The sequence below is a fragment of the Jaculus jaculus genome, chromosome 4 (genome assembly GCF_020740685.1).
Source record: "Jaculus jaculus isolate mJacJac1 chromosome 4, mJacJac1.mat.Y.cur, whole genome shotgun sequence".
Taxonomy (NCBI): Eukaryota; Metazoa; Chordata; class Mammalia; order Rodentia; family Dipodidae; genus Jaculus; species Jaculus jaculus.
In genome coordinates, this window is record NC_059105.1 from 66,052,824 (window position 1) to 66,075,471 (window position 22,648).

Consider the following 22,648-nt stretch of genomic DNA (forward strand, 5'->3'; position numbering starts at 1 on the left):
AGAACCTCAGTTCCATTTCCCAGGACCCATGTTAGCTAGATGCATAAGGTGGTGCATGTGTCTGGAGTTCACTTGCAATGGCTGGAGGTCCTGGCGTGCCCATTCTCTCTCTCTCTTTTTCTCTCTCTCTCTGTGTCTGCCTCTTTCCCTCTCTCACTCTTTCAAATAAATAAATAAGTTTGAAAAAAAATGTAAGTTTTGTACGTTTACACAGGTAGCCTATATAAAAATGAAGGCCAGAAGAAAGGGAAGCAGGGAAGGAAAGGGAGGGGAAACAGAAGCAACATAAATTAACACAAAATATTATTAGATATGTAAGTTCTCAATTACAACTTCAGGATGTCACTGAAAATAAGTTTTCTTTTTAAAAATATTTTTAGTTATTTACGAGAGTGTGTGTATGTGTCTGTTTGTCTGGGAACACCTGGACCTCTTGCCACTGCAAACGAACTCCAGAGCCATGCACCACATTGTGCACCTGGCTTTACATGGGTACTGAGGAATCAAACTTGGGCCTGAAGGCTTTGCAAGCAAACTTCTTTAATAGCTAAGATATCTCTCCAGCCCCTGAAAATAGGTTTTCTAATAATAGCTTCAAAAATAAATGAGTTATGGTTCTATATATTCCTTATAGAACTCTAAAACATTGAACAGTCCTAATGTTAGACCACTGTCCTTGCCGCTTGGGATGAATGTTGAGATTACAGATCACAGATCTAAACACCACATTTCAAATGCATGAGGCTTTAGTGCAAATGATGTACTCTGAAACCATGTAGAGATAACTTAAAAGTTATTTTAATGATGACAAATAAGACATGGATGTAGAAGACACATAATGAAATTAAACTGCCTTATGAAGGTGAGGATGAAAGAAAGGCAATATGCTATTACACTTGTTTTGGAGAAACATGCTTTCAGTCTGGGGGTAGCTAAACTAATATGCAACCCCTCTGAAGAGACACTGACAATCTTTAATCCTTTCAGTTTCCTCACTGCAAACTGAAGACTCACCATAAACCCCATGGTTAAATGCTTTTCAAATCACTTAACTTTCCCCTAGAAAGTACTTTACTGAGCTTCAGCCTAATGCACTTAATTCACATACTGCCTTGTGCCTTTGGACATTTTCCATAGTGCTAAAAAATTTGTTCACATCACACACACACACATATATATATATATATATGTATGTATGTATGTATGTATGTATGTATGTATATGTATGTATACATATATATGTGTGTATATACATACATACATATACATAGATATACATATATATACATACATACATAGATATAGATATATATACAGATATAGATATAGATATGTGCTTTTTGGAGAGAGAATTTGCTGAACTAATTTCAACCAGAACTGGAGATCTTTTCAGTAGCACAAACCATTCATGACTGTGAGTCAGTCGCAAGCCTTGCAAGATGAACACTGATACTCCACAGTATACTGTGCTGCTAAGCAACGATATCCAAGGTCAATTGTATTTAATGTATTTTCAGCTTAAGTATTTTCAATTTATAGTGGGTATTGGGACATGAGTCCATCATCAGTAGAGAAGCATCTATACTTTAAATCAGCCCTAGGTTACTTATGCCAGATACAATTAAGTGGTATATACATAGTGGCTATATTATATATTGCACTGTACTTCATTTGTATTTTATTGTTTATTTGTTTTCTCACCCACCCTGCTCTCCCTTTTTGTCTTTTTCTCTTTTTTTTTTGTTGATTAATAAATCCATGGTTTGGAAACCTTTGTACATGGAGTGCTAACTGTAGCACTGTTACATAAATACTATTATCATGAAATTTTTAAAAAATATTTTATTTATTTATTTGACAGAGAGAAAGAGAGGAAGGAAGGGAGGGAGGGGGAGAAGGAGGGAGGGAGAGAGAGAATGGATGCATCAGGGCCTCCAGATACCGCAAATGATCTCCAGATGTATGTACCACTTTGAGCATCTGGCTAATGTGGGTCCTGAAGAATCAAACCTGGGTCCTTGGGTTTTGCAGGCTTAACCTCTAAGCCATCCCTCCAGCCCCATAAAACCTTTTTATAATAAAATATAGCCAAGATGAAGTTCAGTTTGGATTATAACTAACAAAAGAAGTGAATCTGGGCAAATATCTGGAATCTTACATGTGACACCTTTAACTGGCTAATAAAAAAAAAGACCAGTACAATATCAAAACATATATATTAGATGTATCTGTGTTTAAAGTAAACCAACATCAAGCTAAAGAAAGTAAGTTTGGGCACTTAAAAATTTATGCTCTTCATGGCTGAGCTGAATGAGAATTTGTGCCTACTTATACATCATGCAGAGCTAAAATCTTCTCTCAGCCAAGCAGGAAGAGTGATAGACTGCAGTTGGGAAACTAGATGCACCATCAGCCCCTGAGCTTAACGATACAATTCTTGACTGCTCTGTGACCCGAAATCACTGTCTCCTTGGTGCAAGTCTGTTTCCCTTTCTTGACTGTTATAGTTTATCAGATACTCTGGGTGGGAGGTGCTTCTCCAACTGGTTTGCTGCATAAAATAACAGCCTATGCTTTCTTCCCCCAGAGGTTGACCATACCTTCAAGTTTCTATGTTAGCATATCTGTATGTTTTATATAGACTTAAAGGAAAAGGAACAGTACAGAAAGAAGGAGTTCCCAAAGATCAAAGAAAAGACCCATTAGTGCACTTTTTTTTTTTTTTTTTTACTTTGGAGTCTGAAGTTCTAGCTACCCCATTTGTTTGCAGATTTAGGGAAAACCACTCATTTCTTTTCCAAGGAAAGTAAGTTGACAAGAGTCTCTTAGATATTTCCTCAGGCCCCATTATTAGCAGTTTGATGTCTGTGATACAAAGTTTCCGCAAACATGTATAAGAAGTGTAGGCCTACGCATCTTTCTTAGAGCTCATCTCTCTGGTCCTTTCTTCATTCACATGAAAAAACTGATGCAGAAGGGTCCCCAATGATTCATCTGTATGAAGCTTTGGAAAAGTTACAACAAGATTTCTCATCTTCCATTTCCCATTCCAGTTGATCACTCTGCTAAATCACTCTTGCCAGTCCTCAGGTGTGACAAAAGCTGCTTGCTCTAACAACCTTTTCCACAAACAACCACCTCACTGTGAATAAACTCAAGCCACTCTAACTTCCTCCCTTGGGCTTCCAATATCTAATACAGATATCAAGGCTCAAGTATTTGCTCTTTTCAGCCTAAACTCAGCTCAGCTGGCACACAGACTGTACCCACGCACAGAGCACACGTCTTCTGAGCCTGCAGAGGTTGGCTTAAAAGGTCTGAATAAAAAAGCATTTAGTGAAAAGTAAATCTCTAGGAATAAAGATAACCATATTAAATTGATATACTGTGAAGATCAAACCTTAGCTAGTAGGCTTCCTCAGTAATCAACCTCATAGGTTGATAAGATAGCTATAATATACAACTTGCTATTATGCCACAATTATGAAACTTGTGTTGTTTTCAAGAGATGCTTAATGTTAATTAACAGTTGCTCATTTACTGGCACTAAAGGCAGTCATAAATAGACCCATAAAAAATGGATGGATCAGTTTAAACTAAGAATTTGGGTAGGTGCAGTTAAGAGCAGGAAGTGTTCAAAGGAATGCATGAAGTAAAGCCTGACTAATCTGGTAAGAATCCAAATGAGATCAAGCCTACTCATCAACTAACTTGCACGCCTTCTTTTGGATGTGATCTCTCAGCCTTAGTGTGCTTGCTAACGTGAACAGTTCACTCCTTCCTTGTGACTGATTGTAACTCCTGGAAAGCAATTCACACCATGACTCATGTCCTTTTTTCTACTTTTCACCCAAACCTGGAAAAACTCCCGGGATAGCCCATTGCTTAGTTCAGCTAAAACCTTGTCTCCAAAGCATTAAACATCAAGATAGATGAGAAACTGCCATTTCTAATCTCATTAGGAGACAAGAATACCATCTGCTGGATATGACTAATATCTGTTACAGATGAGAATCAGAAAACTGGATTTAGTCCCATAGAGTAAACATAACCAGGAAGAAGTAAGCTCCATGATGTGGGGGGAAAAGCGATACATTAATGGAATCAGAGAAATGCATAACTGTAACTCAGAAAGAGGACATGAAAGTCAGTCACAGTTTATCCTAACAGTATACTCCACTGTGGAGCAGGCACATTATAAGACAGGGGGGTGAGGGTAGACTGCAATATGCCCCGTTTCCAGCACAGATCCAGAGATAGAAAAATAGGGAGGAAAGTCCTTTGAGCTTCTAAGAAGCGAGATTAAAATGCCACTCAAGAGCAAAGGCAGGTTAAACTACCCGCCACCAATAGAAAGAACCTGCAGCCTGTCCCTGAGACCTGAAGAGGCAGTGGGCTCACAGCATTCCAAAGTCTGTCCCCCATGCAAGAGGAGCTTTGGGAGAAGGTCAGGTCAGGCAGTCATACCACTCCGGGCTGCTGCCAGCTAGATGACTTTGTGCGGAAGCTACTTACTTACAGTCCAGTTTTTCAGAAAATGGAAATTATTTTCTCCATCTTGCAGGTTTTTGCGAAGTATTAAGTGAGATAATTTATAAGAAAGTCCCTAACAAAGTCTTTCTGTTGATGATGTTTTGTTGTTTATCTCTAAAGACAATCCAAGTTCTTTTTTATAAAAAAAAATGTATTCATTTGAGAGAGAAAAAGAGGCAAATAGAGGGAGAAAATAGGTGTATGAGAGCCTCTAGCCAGTGCAAACAAACTCCAGATGTATGTACCACCTTGTGCATGTGGCTTATGTGGGCCTGGGGAATCTAACCTGGGTCCTTAGATTCCTCAGGCAAGCACTTTAACCACCCACAAAACCATCTCTCCAGCACCGCCCCCCCACCCTCAGTTCTTACTGTAGAAAAATAAAGGGTTACTTTTTTAAGGTTCTATTGGTTTTGGCCTGAATAAAAAAATTGCCAAGAGGGCTGGAGAGATGGCTTAGCGGTTAAGCGCTTGCCTGTGAAGCCTAAGGACCCCGGTTCGAGGCTCGGTTCTCCAGGTCCCACGTTAGCCAGAAGCACAAGGGGGCGCACGCGTCTGGAGTTCGTTTGCAGAGGCTGGAAGCCCTGGCGCGCCCATTCTCTCTCTCCCTCTATCTGTCTTTCTCTCTATGTCCATCGCTCTCAAATAAATAAATAAAAAATTTAAAAAAAAATTGCCAAGATAAATAGCCTGATCAGTTTTGGAACATTACAGTTAGGAGAGGTCTAAAAGTGCTCAATGGATTACACTAGTGTGAAGAAAAAAATTGAAAATGTGTCTTTCTGTGTTTTCATGTGGCTAAAATTTTCTGTGTTCATTCTTTGAAAGGGTATTTCCATCATTTAAAATTCCTGCTCAAAGTTATGTGATAATTTAGTTCAAGGTCATTAGTAGTGCAGATGACCAAACCTGAAAAAGACTGTTCCCGCGTCAGAGACCTTGAAGAAAGCAAGCTCTAATGGGATTAAAATGCCTTGCAAAGAATTATAACACGAACAGCTCAAGAAATCTTAATTTATAAAAGGTCACAGAGTTAGCAAAAAACATCTCTCATTTCAACTAATTAAATGAAATTTTAGTTAAACGGCACCTTTAAATATTGGTATTGCAGCTGTGAGTGCATTTAAATAGCATTTACACAGATATAATTAGCACAATTAAACATGGGTGGAAATGGAAACACCATTCTTAATTATATTGATATAATGTTTTATTAATGCTCTATGGAAACAAAAGTGACATCTGACTGTAGCACACAATTCACAACTGAACCTAACATTAAGCATTTAGTGTAGTAAGGAATCTAAAGCCAGGTAACAGGGGAAAGAAAGAAATGAAATAATAAAATAATGAGCACCTACCTGTGACGATACCATAATTAGGAGGTTCAAGAATTACTCCATAAAATTGGATGATGTTTCTGTGACTGAGGACACTGAGGATTTCTGCCTGTACAAAAGTAAATGCAAAACTGATTAAAATTTCATGTTTATGACAGTCTCACTAAATAGGCTTAATAGTCAATTTTATTTTAAAAATACATATATGTATGTGTGTGTATATATATATATATATACACACACACACATATATATACATATACACATATATACATATTAATATGTATGTATATGTATATATGTGTGTGTGTATATATATATACACACACACACATACATACATAGCATAGGTGGCAAACAGAAGAGGTGGTTACGAGAAAGTCCACATGACTGGCGGTGGGACAGGATGACTGAAGAGGCGAGCTATTATTGTATGTATTTATAGTAAAAGCCTTTTTCCGAGTGAACAAACAGATTTCTGCATAGTATCTCTTTTGGAACACTGCAGCAAACCTGGACTTTTATTGGTTGAATGAACTAAAATTAAGGTAGAAGCTTTCAAGTATTAATGAAATAGATTCACTTATAGTATTTATATGATACTTACTTATGTTATTTCTCTAATAAGTAGTTCAAAATATATTGTTATTTTTCATCTGTATTCAAAGCACTACAAACATAGAGAGATAGATTTCTGATCTTTGTTAGAGATCTGATGGGAATCCATATTTGTACACCTAGAAGTATAATAATGCTAGAAAATTGTTCTCATGAAGAGCATTGAAGGGTGATTTTCAAACTTCACATGGACTATTTTTACAACAAACTTCCTTTATTATTTCATCATGAGAATCAGAATTGCCACATAAAGAAATAGCTGACATAGCAAAAATCAGATACATGTATTAAACTTAATTAAAAATATTTACATGCAAGGAGAGAGAAAGAAAGAAAGAGAGGGAAGTATGGGCATGCCAGAATGAACTCCAGACCTATGTACCATTCTGTGCATCTGGCTCTATGTGGGTACTGGGGCCCAGGCTGTCAGACTTTGTAAGAAAGTGTCTTTAACTGCTGAGCCATCTCCACAACCCCTAGACTTAAGTTTTCAAATGAAAAACAGATACCACAGTATGTATCTCTTAATGTCTATTGAAAGAGTCTCTCTAGATAGGTCATATATATTCATTAAAACCTTGTTACTTTCATGCAGATAAAATATGATTGATCAAGAATTAGAAAATGACAGCAGGGCATGGTGGCACACGCCTTTAGTCCCAGCACTCAGGAGACAGAGGCCACCCTGAGAATACATAGTGAATTCCAGGTCAGCCTAAACTACAGTGAGACCCTACCTCAAAAAAGAAAAGAAAAGAAAACAAACAAAAAAAGAGAGAGAGTAAATTATATAATGGGGCAGAGTTTAAATATGGAAAGGTTTAATATTTAAGTGAAAGGCACATTATTGGCAATAAGAAAATGAATTTTTAATTCTGAGCCCCAGGAAAGTGATCGAGTAAGACATCAGCATTTAATGAAACTTCAGATAACACAGTCAGAAAGCACATCCTCCACTTTAGGACTCTACACACTTTGCACAATTTGCAAAATGCTAGGATTTTTTTTAATACTAAGATCTTTAACAAATGCTTTTATCCAATGTTCATATTTATTTATAATACTTAAAGTGGAAGCAACCCAAGTGTGTTCATCCACTGAGAAGTGAGTAAATAAATGCAATACATAAACACAATGCAATATTATATAGCCATAAAAGGAATCAAGTTCTGATGCATGCTACTACATGGACGAAGCTTGGAAACACACAAAGTGAAATAAGCCAGACACTAACGGTCACATAGTATATGAGTCTGCTTATTTGAAGAGCATTGATTAGGCAAATTCAGCAAGAAAGCTGAGCTACTAGGGTCTGTATAGACAAGGGAATGGGAGTTTCTGCTTAATGATTAGAGTTTGTTTGAGGTGATTAAAACTTTTGAAAGTAGATGGTGGTGATAGTTGCATAACACTGCAGATATATTTAAAGCTGCTGGATTGTATACATAATGTGGTTAGGTAACAAATTCTGCGTGGTGTATATATTTTACCACAAGGGTAAAAGAAGCTATTCCAGACTCTTGCAGAGATGAACAATCAAATTTATATACACAATCATTATCTTGAAGTTGTAACAAGGCAAGGTCTAAATAAACTTGGGACAAGATAAATATATAATTTCCAGATTAAGATTTAAGGATTTAGTGAAGTGTTAGGACAGGCTGCAAAAAATTTAACCCAAGCTCTAAATACTTCAATCTGATCTACCCATAAAAAAGCTTAGACAAAGACTACTAGGGAGGCTGGGAAGATGGCTCAGTAGCTAAAGGTGCTTGCTTGCAAATCCTCCTGGCCTGGGATTCATTTCCTCAGCACCCATATAAGTAAGCCTGATGCAAAAAGTGTTATAAGCATCTGGCATTCCATTTGCAGTAGCAAGAGATCCTGGCATGCTGCCCCCCCCCAACACACACGTGTGTGCTCATGTGCTTACAAATAAATAAATAATTTAAAAAGTCAACTAAGGGCTGGAGAGATGGCTTAGTGGTTAAGGTGCTGTCTGAGAAGCCTACAGACCCAGGTTCAATTCTCCAGGTCCCATGTAAGCCAGATGCACAAGGTGGCACATGCATCTGGAGTTTGTCTGCAGTGGCTAGAGGTCCTAAAGTGCCCATTTTCTCTCTCTCTGTCTCAAATAAATAAATAAATAATTTTAAAAAATCAACTAGGAATGTCATTAGCAGGATATAAAAAATGCCCACATATTGTATTTGCAGTGAAACACGGGCCTGTTCTTATTTTTACAGCCAAGGCCACCTCCTCCTTCTCTGTTTCCTTCCTTCTTCCTTGCAGTCAGGCTCACATTGCTGGCAGAAATCACCCCACCAAGAGCAGCTTTTGGGGGAAAGGGTTCATTTTGGCTTACAGGCTCAAGGGGAATCTCCATGATGGCAGAGGAAAATGATGACATGAGCAGAGGATAGACATCATCTCCTGGCCAACACATGGTGGACAACAGGTACAGGAGACTGTGCCAAACACTGGCAAGGGGACACTAGCTATAAAGCCCACAAACCTGCCCCCAACAATACACTGCCTCCAGGAGGCACTAATTCCCAAATCTCCGTCAGTTGGGAACCTAGCATTCAGAACATCTAGGTTTATGGGGGACACTGGTTCAAACCACCAGGTTCCTTATCAGTTTTTTTAAAGGCAAGAGGAGTTTGACACAAGGTTCTCTATGTAGCTCAGACTGTCCTCAAACTTGCAATCCTCCTGCCTTAGCTTACTAAGCGCACAGATTATAGCTGTGTGCTACCATACCCAGTTCATCTTTGTTTAAAGGAAAAGTACAGGCATTTTAGTTTGCCAGTAAGCCTGGGGAGAGATTTGTAGTTTGCTGCTAGTTTCGTTTTCTCTGGATCGCTACATACTTCTAGGAGGAGAAAAGGCACTTGCTAAGTTTGTTGTTTCCACAAGTCAAGCAGCTCACAGGCTCTCAATGACAGGTTCAATCATGGCTAATAAGAGAAGTTCAATATAATAGCTTCATTCTTTCCTTTAAAGTACTTCCAACAGCTTAAAATAGGGTTACAAATCAAGCAGTATCTTCAGTCACCCCTCTTTTTAAATTCAAACCTATTTTGTAACATTTCTTTAATTTTGAGAAGCTGCCAGAGTTCCTCAGGATTTTAGTTCTTTAAAGCTTGATTTATACGTTTATAGTACATTAATGTAGTGTATATATATTTCTGTGATAAATATATTAAAATAAAATTGAATTCTCCTTTTTGAGAAATAAGTGAAGATCTGACATCAACCTATTAACGGTTATAGGCTGAAACAAGCTCATGCAGCCCACAGCCATGGACGGGAGGCCTGCACCTGCGCCTGCTTCTGGAGCAGCCTGTGTTCCCTGCTGCTCAACAGCCACTTCTTTCCTTACAGCCAGCAGCACACCATACTTCTGCCTATGAAGGGCACTGAAACAAGGGATGGGCGTACCACTCACACACGTCCTCTGGTTCATGTACTCATTTAACCACACTACCATGGACCTGATTTCTGAGGGCCCCACCAATGCTAAGATTCTGTGATGCCATCAGAATGGGACAGTAAGAAAGAGAGAGAAGCAACCCATTCGGTCACTCAGTGTACACAGCCTCCTTGCTGTCCTGAACACAATGTCAGAGGTTTTCTTCCTACAAAATACCAAGATGGGGCTGGAGAGATGGCTAAGCAGTTAAGCACTTGCCTGTGAAGCCTACGGACCCAGTTCGAGGCTCGATTCCCCAGGACCCACGTTAGCCAGATGCACAAGGGGGCACACACGTCTGGAGTTCGTTTGCAGTGGCTGGAGACCCTGGCACCTCTCTCTCTCTATCTTCTTCTTTTTCTCTCTGTCACTCTCAAATAAATAAATAAAGATAAACAAAATATCAAGATGTTTCAGGATCACCATATTACATCCCCAAGATTCAAAAAGCTAAAACAATATGTTCAGAAGAAAGAAAGGGAAGATAAAAACATTAATTGTGTACAAAGATTTTGCACCGCAAAGGACACAGTGAAAAAAGCAAAGAGGCAACCTATAGAATGGGAAAAAATCTTCGCCAGCTATATATCTGATAGAGGATTAATATCTAGGATATACAAAGAACTCAAAAAGTTAAATAATAAGGAATCAAACAAGCCAATCAAAAAATGGGCTATGGAGCTAAATAGAGAGTTCTCAAAGGAAGAAATACGAATGGCATATAAGCATCTAAAAAAATGTTCTACGTCACTAGTCATCAGGGAAATGCAGATTAAAACTACATTGAGATTCCATCTCACTCCTGTCAGATTGGCCACCATCATGAAAACAAATGATCATAAATGTTGGCGGGGATGTGGAAAAAAAGGAACCCTTCTGCACTGCTGGTGGGAATGCAATCTGGTCCAGCCATTGTGGAAAACAGTGTGGAGGTTCCTAAAACAGCTAGAGATTGATCTACCATATGACCCAGCTATAGCGCTCCTAGGCATATATCCAAAGGACTCATCTCATTTCCTTAGAAGTACATGCTCAACCATGTTTATTGCTGCTCAATTTATAATAGCTGGGAAATGGAACCAGCCTAGATGTCCCTCAACAGATGAGTGGATAATGAAGATGTGGTACATTTATACAATGGAGTTCTACTCAGTGGTAAAGAAAAATGAAGTTATGAAATTTGCAGAAAAATGGATGGACCTGGAAAGTATTATACTAAGTCAGGTAACCCAGGCCCAGAAAGCCAAGCGCCACATGTTCTCTCTCATATGTGGATCCTAGCTACAGATGACTGGGCTTCTGCGTGAGAATGAAAATACTTAGTAGCAGAGGCCAGTAAGTTGAAAAGGAGACATAAAGGGTGGAGAAAGGAAGGGAGGAGGATACTTAATAGGTTGATATTGTATATATGTAATTACAATGATTGTAATGGGGAGGTAATATGATGGAGAATGGAATTTCAAACGGGAAAGTGTGGGGGTGGGGAGGGAGGGAATTACCATGGGATATATTTTATAATCATGGAAAATGTTAATAAAAATTAAAAAAAATAAAATTTAAAAAAAAAAAAAAGAGTTGGACACCAGCCGGGCGTGGTGGCACACAACTTTAATCCCAGCACTTGGGAGGCAGAGGTAGGAGGACCACCATGAGTTCGAGGCCACCCTGAGACTACAAAGTGAATTCCAGGTCAGTCTGGAATAGAGCAAGATCCTACCTTGAGAAACTGAAGCAGAGTTGGAGGCCAGCCAGATCTATATCAGATTGTTTCACACAAAATAAAATAAGGTCTGGAGGGACTGCTTAGTGGTTAAGATGCTTGTCTGCAAAGCCAAAGGACCCAGGTTCAATTCCCCAGGACCCACATAAACCAGATGCACAGGGTGACGCATGTGCATGAGGCGGTGCACACATCTGGAGTTCAGCTGCACTGGCTAGAGGCATTGGTGCGCCCATTCTCATCCTTCCTCTTTCTCTCCCTTACATAAATAAATAGATTTAAAAATAAATAAATAAGGGTTGAAGAGATGACTTCGTGGTTAAGGCATTTGCCTGTGAAGTATAAGGACCCAGGTTCGATTCTCTAGTACCCACATAAACCAAATACACAAGGTGGCGCATGCCTCTGGAGTTTGTTTGCAGTGGCTAGAGGCCCTAATGTACCCATTCTCTCTCTCTCTGTTTCTCTCTGTCTTTGTCTCTTCCCCATCAAATAAATAAATTAAATTTAAATTTAAAAACTTAAAAAAAAAAAAAACATTAATTGTGGGTACCTATTTCCAGATAGCAGAAAGAAGCACAAGTGATATTAATTTTTTAATAGTTTCTAAATTCTTTATAACTAAGCCTATATAATTTTTATAATCAGGGAAAGGAACACAGATGTGTTATATGTAATAAATAAAATTAGAAACTTTAAATATGGAAATGCAAATATTGATTTTCATGGAACTTTAGATTCTCTCTAGCAGTGGGCCAGAAGTAAAACTCATTACCTTCCTTCTCAGGACTACTGTGAGCATATAGAAAGCATTTTCCCTAACTTCTACCTGACCTATGAGTCTCTCTCAACATGGCTCATATAGCTCCAGATTCCTGTGGACGGCCATAGGTGCTGAGACCCACAAGACCCACGGAACTGGCTCGGGAAACTGGACATGTTTTAGAAGCTCCTCAACTTGCTTACTACCTGGTTCATCATTTTGTGAGGCAACCCTCCTCTTCCTTTCTCATGTCCTCTCCAATGGTCTGATGCCTTTTAGAAAAATCCTCCCTACTTTGTTTCTTTTGCAAAATGACTATTGCAACAGCACATGTGGGGAGAAGGGGCGATTCCTTATGAACGGACAGCACTGACAACGTTTGAAGGATGAATGCACAAGTAGTGCAATGGGTAATCTTCCTTGCCAATCTGGCTGGATTTAGAATCACCACTGAAGCACATTTCTGGGTGTATCTGTGAGGGGCTTCCAGAAAGGCTTGCCCAAGGAGAGAGAGAAGGCTGATTCTGATAGTGGGGGGCACCATCCCATGGGCTGAATAGAGAGAAGGTGAGTGAGCACCACATTCCTCTCTTTCTGCTTCCTGACTGTTGGTCCGGCTGCCTCACAGTCCTGCTACTGTGCCTTTGTCTCCATGATGAACAAACCGACCCCTCAAATAGTGAAGCTTTTCCTTTCTTAAGTTTCTTTTGTCAAGGATTTTGTCAATGCAACAAGAAAAGTAACTAATAAATTAAGAAGTATTTTAAAGAAGGTGAAAAGTGCAAAACGCCAGAGGGTCTGAATTTGCTTCGGTATTCTCTTCTTTTACCTAAGTCACCTGGAAGGGTAATGCAGGCTAGATTTTTTAAGAGTGACAGCACACCACTGATGTGACTGCAGTAGAAGCCACACTTGAAATCTATGGTCACCAGATCACTGCCAACCTGTACTTAAGAGAGGGGATTTGCTTTTTGTAGACCCAGCTGTACAAGACAAATGAGCATCTTCCCCCGAGAGACCTTGCCTGTTTTGCATTCTCTAAGCATGCCCTTGCCTTCACACTATACTTTTCAGGTGAAGAAACCAGACCTTACTTAGTCTGAAACCTTCCATTCATGATTGTCTACGCAGTACATTTTGTCATCTGTTTCCAGAAACACTTCTGCAGGTCAACCAGGCTTGGGTCAAGTGCATGCTTCCCACTCCCTCAACTCCTAGATGCGTTGGCAAAGGCTCTACCATCATTGGTGCGCAGAGATGGAGCTGACTCTCAGTTGTGGGACTGTCCTTCACAAATGGCCTTAGTATGCTTGGCCAATGGCATGGATATACACCATGAGGGAACCAGGCCTCTGATAAGAGGGCAGCTTATACCTGATGCAGGCACTGGCTTCTCAGTAAGAGCACCTCTTATCTCACTACAGAGCCCAGAACTACCGTATTTACCAGCAGAATGAAAGGGCAAGGGACAATGATGGATTTAAAACTCCTATGAGATATGATAAACCTAAGAGTTCAAAAAAGAACTCTAGTTCTTTCAGGGAAGATGTAGGTAGGAATTCCCATCTAATCCCTTCTGTAGTAATTCTTTATTTTCCTAAAATAAAACTCTTGTGTCTAAAAGTGATTCAAGGGCTGGGGAGATTGTTCACTGGTTAGAGGTGCTTGTTGGCCAAGCCTAATAACTAAGGGTCGATTCTCCAGTATCCATGTAAATCTAGATGCACAAAGTGGCACATGTTTCTAGAGTTCATTTGCAGTGGTAGGAGGCCCTGGCATGCTAATTCTCTCTCTTGCTAATAAGTAACATATTTTTTAAAGTTATTCATACATATATGATAAAATGGAAAACTAACCCCTTCATTTTTGCATTATAAGAACAATTTAAACCATAGGCTTTGGGGATTTTCAATCATGTCATACACAGTGTCATACATAAGCCATGTTTTCTTAGTCAGTTTAGATTTAGTTAGACCCATTCAGAATGACTACATGACAAGCAGCAAATGCCATAATTCTATAGCTTTTTCCCTCAAATGGTGTTTTGTTTTTTGTGCCTCCCCCCCCCCCCACTTTCCCCTTTGAAACTCTACTCTCCATCATATCCCCTCCCCCTCTCAATCACTCTCTCTTTTATCAAATGCTGTTTTTAAATATTTTTATTTATTTTCATTTATTTATGTATTTGACAGAAAGAGGGAAAGAGAGAAAGAGAGAGATAGAGAAGGGGCTCACCAGGGCTTCCAGCCACTGCAAACCAACTCCAGACGCATGTGCCATCTTGTGCATCTGGCTAACGTGAGTCCTGGGGAATTGAACCTGGGTCCTTTGGCTTTGCAGGCAAATGCCTTAATTGCTAAGCCATCCCTCCAGTCCTATTTCTTTCTTTCTTCTTCTTCTTCTTTTTTTTTAAAGAAAAAAACAAATGATGTTCTTGAGGTGTTCAGGAAAATGAAGATGAAAAGAAAGAGCTTTGTCTGGACTGGGCTAGAGAGTTTGTGTGAGAGGCTTGCTGCATCTTCCAGTATTCTGAGAACTTACGCAGGGTTGTGTTGCATAGGAAGAGACTGGAATGAGCAAACAGCTATGTCACAAAAAGCAATGAAAGTTTCAGTCGGGAGACAGCACCTGTTCAGCTGCAATTGTTTGAGATTATCACCATTGAGATTAGGCCAGCTGTTCTGCACTGGGACAGCAGGAGAAATGCTCACTATTTTGAAAGTAGGGGCCAGAATGCTGAAGGAGTGTCCTGCTCTTCAGAATTGGCTTTATTCTCCACTGCATTAATAAAGTTGGTAGTTCACCTGGTACTATTTAAGTATAACAAATTCAGGGAATAAAAGGGTCACTGGGTTTGCAAAGCAGTTTGTTTTTAGGAAATGGTCACGGGGTGATGTGAGGCACGGTTCCCTGTGTGGAGATCTGAAGGAACCATGAGGATGAACTGTGGGTTTCAATGGAGACATTGTGACTTTTATTGAGATGCCAAGACTGTGGGATAGCTACCAAGGAGAGCTACTGGGTCAGGGTGAAGTTTTCACTGTAAGCAGCCCAACTGGAGAGACAGAATTAGAAACCCAGAGATTTTGTCACTAGTTACAAATGTTGGGACTTGGAGCTACAGGATTTGATGTTTGCCCTTTTTGTTTTAGATCTTGTATTGGTTCATCTTTCCTTGTTATACTCAATGCCATCTTTTGAAGTGTAAATGTTTACTCTATGCCATTATGTATTTTTGGTTGTAGAGCTCACAGTTAAGACTATGTGGATATTTGAATGGTGTTGGGATGATAAAAATTATGGGGACTTTTAAAATTGGGTTGAATGCATTGTATTTTATATCATGAATGACTGTTAGTTTATGGGGGACGGGGTGGAATGTGGCAGTTTAAATCAGGTGTTACCCATAAACGTGTGTTCTGAGTGCATGGGAGGTGGAGCCTTGCTAGAGGAGGTGTGCTGCTGGGGTGGACCTTGCAGTTTTAGTCCTAGCTTGCCAGTGTTAGTTGCCCCACTCTCCTGCTGCTGTTTCCCACCTGCTGTGGCAAGGAGGTGGTGTTCAGCCTCTGCTGCACCATCTTTCCCCTGCTATCATGGAGCTTCCTCTTGAGTCTGTAAGCCAAAATAAACTTTCCTCCCATCAGCTCCTTTTGGTTGGGTGTTATATCCCAGCAATAGCAAGTAAATGCAACAGTAAATAAAGGCTTAGTCCCAAGCTTGGAACACTGAGGGAAGATGGAAATCTTTAAGAAGTGGAGCCCAGAGGAATGTTCTACCCTTGATGAGGAAAATGAGACCCCAGTCTCTTCCTTTCCCTTTCTTTTGCATCCAGACATGAAGGGAATGGGCTTCCTATACCAAACATTCCTGCCAGACCCTGGGAAATAGAGCCAATCCATCATGGACTGAACCCCCAAACTATGAGCCAAACTAACCCTTTCCTCTTTTTAAGTTAAGTTGATTTATTCCACATGTTCATTGAAGCAATAGGAAGGTAACTAACACAGGGATTTTGGGATTCAAAGTCTATAACCTTGATAGGAAACTTTCCCTAATAACAGATGAGCTCCTCTTTCAGTTGCATACTTCTCCAGTTGGAGCTCTCTCTATGAGGTTTCTCCATACAAATTTTGTTTGTTTGAGATTGTGTTTTTGTGTTACCATCCCCTAAATCACTGCCAGGTAAATGGGAAGATAGCTGACTTTGAAGAAGCTAAACTCTCCGAGACTCAGTCTTCTCATTTGTAGCATGAAGACAGGAATCCCAACTTAGTCCCAGCAATTGCCAAGTCAGGTCTCTGACATCTTCCACCTTCCTTTTCAATCAATTTATCATTAGTTGATTCAAAATTCTTAGTAAATTTATCTCTCTTCCAGCAGTATATTCTGCTTGATTTAATTAGCTTCATATATTTATGGTTGTCTTTCCATGTTTATGTTTTTACTTAAACACAGCACTTGAACATTTCCAAAGCATTTATCTTATCTGACTCTTACCAATAAGACATTTGTCATATTTAAGTGCGGAGAAAATTGAAAATTTGGTCTTTGGTGGGCTCAGCTCACTTGCCAGGGGCCTAGTAATATCAGTAATAAAATCTGAATCCAGATCTTCTACTCCTGCTTCTCTCTCTCTATGTCTCTACACACATAGACACACACACACACACACACACACACACACACACACACACACGGTCCTTTTTCTGTTAAAAAGAAAAGTTCAATAAAATCATAAGACCTGTTAGAATTGATACCACATGCCTGAACTTTCAGCACTTGGGAGATGGAGGCAGGAGGATCAGAAATTCAAGGTCATCTTCAACTAGGGAGTTTGGGGCCAGCATAAAGTACATGAGATCCTGTTTTAAAAAATTAAATTAAACTAAACTAAAATAAAATAAAATTATAAGCCCATGTATCAGGCAGCCTCGCATCATTGGGATGAATTTCTGAACCAAACACAGTTATGGGAAGAAGAAGGGATTTATTTGAAGTTTACACATCCAGAGGAAGCTCCATAATGGCAGAAGTTGTTGGTCCCCTTTTACAGGACCAAGCAGAGAGAGAAAAGCAAAAAGCAACCCCATTAGCACAAGCAAGCACATTTAGGAAACCCAAGCCAAGCTCAAGCACTTTGCATACCTTTAGACTGGAATTCCAAATCCACCCCCACACCTTAGGGCTGGACCCTAGGATCCACCCACAGTGTCCCCTCCTCCAGCCAGGTGGCTGCAGATCTAAATTACAAGCTTTTAATAAACTCCTAAATCAGTTGGGGGCCATTCACTCAAACCACCATAGCCCATCTAAGTACTTTTTTACTATAAACTGCTTTGCTCAAAGAGACACAAATTTGCAGAGTACTCTATAACAGATAATACTTACTGAATTCTTAGTATGAGCTAGACTAAGCCCTTCATGAAGGTAGAATCTTTAATTTTCTCATGACAAACCATGAACTTATTTCTACTAGTATCACACTAGTGATACTAGGAGGTGGTGGGGGGGAACCTAGGCAATAAGACTGTTTAGAACTTGCCCAAGGGTAAAGCAAAGGCTTTTTTTTTTTTTTTTTTTTTTTTAAAGGTAGGGTCTCATTCTAGCTCAGGCTGACCTGGAATTCACTATGTCGTCTCAGGGTGGCTTCAAACTCATGGTGACCCTCCTACCTCTGCCTCCCAAGTGCTGGGATTAAAGGTGTGCATCACCACGCCTGGCTTCAAAGCCATGTTTTTTGTGTGTGTGTGTGTGTTATTTTTTTTTTGTTTGCTTTTTATTAAGTAGAAAGTTTTATGGCTACATCATGTTAGTACCATCATTTCCATCCTCCCTGTCCCCATTCCGCTGAGGGCCCTACTTAGTGGGATTGCTGGTATTCCCCCAGGCTTGTGAGAGCATCAGTAGGCCATTGTAAAGGTGGGGTCAAAGCCATGTTTTTAACTCAAGTAGTCTGATCTCAAAGCCTTGTTCATAGTCACCAAATCACACTACTTTACTTTACAAACCTAATTTGAGATATGAGAAGAGAACAGAATATTGGTTTACAGAACACCCAAACATTATAAAAGGCCTAGAAAATGTGAATGTTCTCTTTAGTTACAGAAGTTTGAGAAAAACCTCTTCATTAACTCCCTCTTAGGGGCTTACTTGCTATTCCTACTGTATTACTTCTATGTCTTCCTGACATTAGATTGTGCAGGATCAGGTTAAAAAACAAGATTTAATTCTCCCAGGCACTGGGATATCAGGCCAGCCAGCAACAACCAAATTTATAGCTAATAAAACCAGTTAATTGCACAGCAAGAGGCATCCTCTCTCTATGCAAAAATTACATGGTTAGGAATTTTGAGCAACTCTCACAATCTGATTAGCTAAGTGCTTTATAATATTACTCTACAGTGCAACAGAGTTTGATTATTTACATCCCATATGAGGAATGTTTGCCGCATTTATTATGGAAATCTACAAAATCATTTAGAAGAGTTTAGGCAAATTTAATTTTAAAATAGTCTGAAAAGTCCTTAATATCTTTTAGGCTCCAATTAGATAGTATCATGAATACCTGGATACTTCAGTTAAATTAATAATGATCTTATTCTTTTGGAATCCTGTTGGCATATTCAAACAAAAACTAAAGGGAAAAGTATGTTTGGTATCCTTCATATTTTAATTATTGATTGCAAAAGAACAACAAAACCTGCCAAACCCTAGTGAATACATGGTATAGGTAATTTGGAATGACAGGATCCTCATAGCCATACTAAGAGCGTGGTACTGATACAAAGCAGATATGCACACCAGTTCAACAGAAGAGAGGACCAAGAATGAACGCATGCTGCTGCTGTTATCTGAGTTTTGATAAAGGTGCCAAAAATACAAAGGAGAAAAGACAGCCTCTCAGCCAATGCTGCTGGGACCTGGGTTTCCACATGCAGACAGATGCGGCTAAATCCCTACCATTCACTCTGCATAAAGAGCCAACTTAAAATGGATGAAATGCTTTAAAGGAATAGGGTGGAGAGACAGTTCAGTTGGTACAGCAAGCACAAGGACCTGCAGAGGTCCCCCCAAACAAAAAAATCACCAGGCATGGTAGTGTGCACATGTAATTCCAATATAGGAAAAGCGGAGACAGGCAGGTCCCTGGGACTCTCTGGCCAGCCACTCTAGCCCACCTCCCTCATAAGCTCCAGGCCAATAAGAAATTATGCCTTAAAAAAAAAAAAACAAACAGATACACAAGGTTGTCCTGTGGCCTCCATATGTACAAGCACATATGAGTATGTGTGCACATATTATGCACACAAAAAACAATGTAAACTTTGAAACTGCCAGAGGAAAAACAGAGAAAACATTCCACGGTGTAGGCAGAAGCAAGTGTTTTGTGGAAAACTTTAAAAGCTCAGGCAATAATAGCAAGAATTGGCAAACAGGATTGCATGAGATTACAAAGCTCCTCACAGCAAAGAGAACAAACAGCAAAATAAAGAGACAGCCTAGAGAATAGGAGAAAATTCCTACCAGCTATATGACAAGGGATTAGGAACTATAAAATACTCAAAAAATCTAAATACCACCCTCCTCCAATCATCCAGTCAATAGGCAAACAAATTGAATAGTTCTCAAAAAAAAGAAATACAAATGGACAATAAATATATGAAAAATGCTCAAAATCCTTCATCATCAGGGAAATGCAAATCAAAATTAAACTGAGATTCCATAGCACTCCAGTCAGAATGACTATTATCAAGAAAACATCACAAGAAATGGTGGAAAGGTTTATGGGAAAAGGAAGTCTTAGGACACTGCTTGTAGAAATGTGGAAATCAGTCTGGAAGCTTCTCAAAACATAAAACCAGAACTACCATAGAATCCAACAATACCTCTCCCAGGTACATCACTAAAGGAATCCAAGTTATATTCTACAGAGATAATTGCATATCCATGTTTTATTGTAGTTCTATTCATAACAGTGTGGAATTAGCTGATTCCCATCAACAGATGGATGGACAGAGAAAATGTGGTATATATACACAATGAAGTTTTACTTGACTAAAGAAAAATGGAGGTAGTTATTTGCAAGGAACTTGATGCAACTGCAGAGCATCATTAGGTGAAATAAGACAGACTCAGAAAGATAAATACTGCATATTTGCTCATATGTAGAATTGATATTTTAAATAAGGATGTGACAGAAAAGTAGAAGAAGCTATAAAAGGGAGGGCGGGGAGAAGAGCAAAACAGGATAATGCAGGAGAGGAAAACAAATATTGAATGTTCCCTCTCATATGCAGAATCTACCTATCTGTCTTTCTGTTTATCATTCACCTGTCTGTCTTATCTATCTGAAAGTAGAAAGGTGACTATTTGCGAGAAGAAAGGGTACCACTAAAGGAACCAAGAAAAGGTTATGAAAGGGTAAACTTGAGCAAAGTACAATGAATACATGTAATAAGGAAACCCATTATTTTGTATCTAATTTTAAAAAATAAAATGTATTTTCTTCAAAAATAGTATCTTAAGAATGAAGGGTATTTGAAATCTCTCAGTCTTCTTCTTCCCAGTTTTCAACTATGAATTTACAGGCAATCCCATTCTTTTTTTTTCTTTTGGGTCTCATTCTAGCTCAGGCAATCACTATGTAGTCTCAGGGTGTCCCTGAACTCATGGCAATCTTTCTACCTCTGCTAGGATTAAAGGAATGCGCCACCATGCCCGGCTAATGGCAATTCCATTCTTAACATTGCCCCCAAAACTTCATTTCTCCCCTAGCAGCTTGATGAAAATACAGACTTAATTTAAACTATTATTTACTATCAGTAATCACCAGCACCAGCCATTAGCTTTCTTTTCACTACATTTCATACTGAACCAAATCCTTATTTCTGTCTAGTGGATAATGAAAAATAACATCCAAAGGATACTTTCTACATTAGCTTCAGTGTTTTTTAACTTAAAAACTGAGTTCTTACCATTTTGCTTGACATATTTTGAGACATTTGGTAATGTGCCCCATGTCTAAGCAAAGATATGTCATTCTGAAGATACATTCAAATGCACATCTTTACTTTTCATACTGATATTAGAACATGCCATACTTGTAATTTTCTTCAAAACTATCTTTACATTCTTCCCAGCTAAAAGAAAAGGTTAGCATTCTTTAATTCAATCATATGTAAAGTTATAACAAGTATAATGGTCTTAATAAAAAGAATATTTCTGATTTTCCTAACAATTAGCTTGCTTTTAATCCCACTGCTTTAGTGACTATTTATTTTATTTTAGGTTTTTTGAGGTTGGGTCTCATTTTAGCCAGGCGGGGTCCTGAAATTCACTATGTAGTCTCAGGGTGGCCTTGAACTCATAGTCATCTTTCTACCTCTGCCTGCTGAGTGCTGGGATTAAAGGCAAGCGCCACTACATTCGGCTTTAGTGACTGTTTTTACAAACTATTGTGCTATACTTTAAAAATAGGTTGCTAGGAAGGGTCAACTCAAGTTTGCCACCTATATCTAACAAAGCATCCTGAGCTTTATAGGCGTGTTATCATATATCCATAAGTCAAGAATCTCCACACTAGTACTTATTATCGAATGTGGCTTTCAAGGAACAAGGATTGTTCTGCATGCAAACAATAATAACCTGGTGAAAACTGATGCAACATACCAGCATGAAAGCACCCTTTTGATAACCAGAGACACAACGTACACAGAATACTGCTGAACTGAGTTGAGATCTAATGGTGACCCCAGAGGAAAAGAAGAAAGAAACTGGAACATCAGCATATTTTCCAGGAAAGAGAAGCTAGAGAGCTATGAGATAGGAGAATATAAATTCTGTTAGGAGCCTACAGAAAGCTATCTCAAATTAGATATGAACTCAAGCACATAGTTTTATTAATATGCTCTTTTTTGCAATTCATGAGTTTCGTAACTATGGAGTCTTAGAAGTTGTAATTCAAATACACTGTTACTCATACATTACAGTAAACTTATGGAGCATTTCCTGTGTACCAGCAGTATCTCATCACTCTATATACATTAACTCATTTTAACCCATACAGTGAGCATCCAGGTTAACTCTAGTTCACCTCTAAAAGAGAGAGAGACACTTTTACCTGGTCAGTGAGGCCAAGATCCAAGCTAGGAGATCAGGCTGCAAAGCTGGTGATTTTAGCCATGAAATATAAAAATATA

General features: G+C 39.1%; 1 protein-coding gene across 6 annotated transcripts in view; it reads right to left on the minus strand.

The window, feature by feature from the left end:
- Map3k20 (mitogen-activated protein kinase kinase kinase 20) overlaps positions 1-22,648 on the minus strand; it is a 188,993-nt gene that overhangs the window by 108,135 nt on the left and 58,210 nt on the right. For all 6 annotated transcript variants that reach the window (XM_045146950.1, XM_045146949.1, XM_045146948.1 and 3 more), the window contains exon 3: positions 5,895-5,982. In XM_045146950.1, the coding sequence (XP_045002885.1) occupies positions 5,895-5,982 (88 nt within the window). The remainder of the gene's footprint in view (positions 1-5,894; positions 5,983-22,648) is intronic.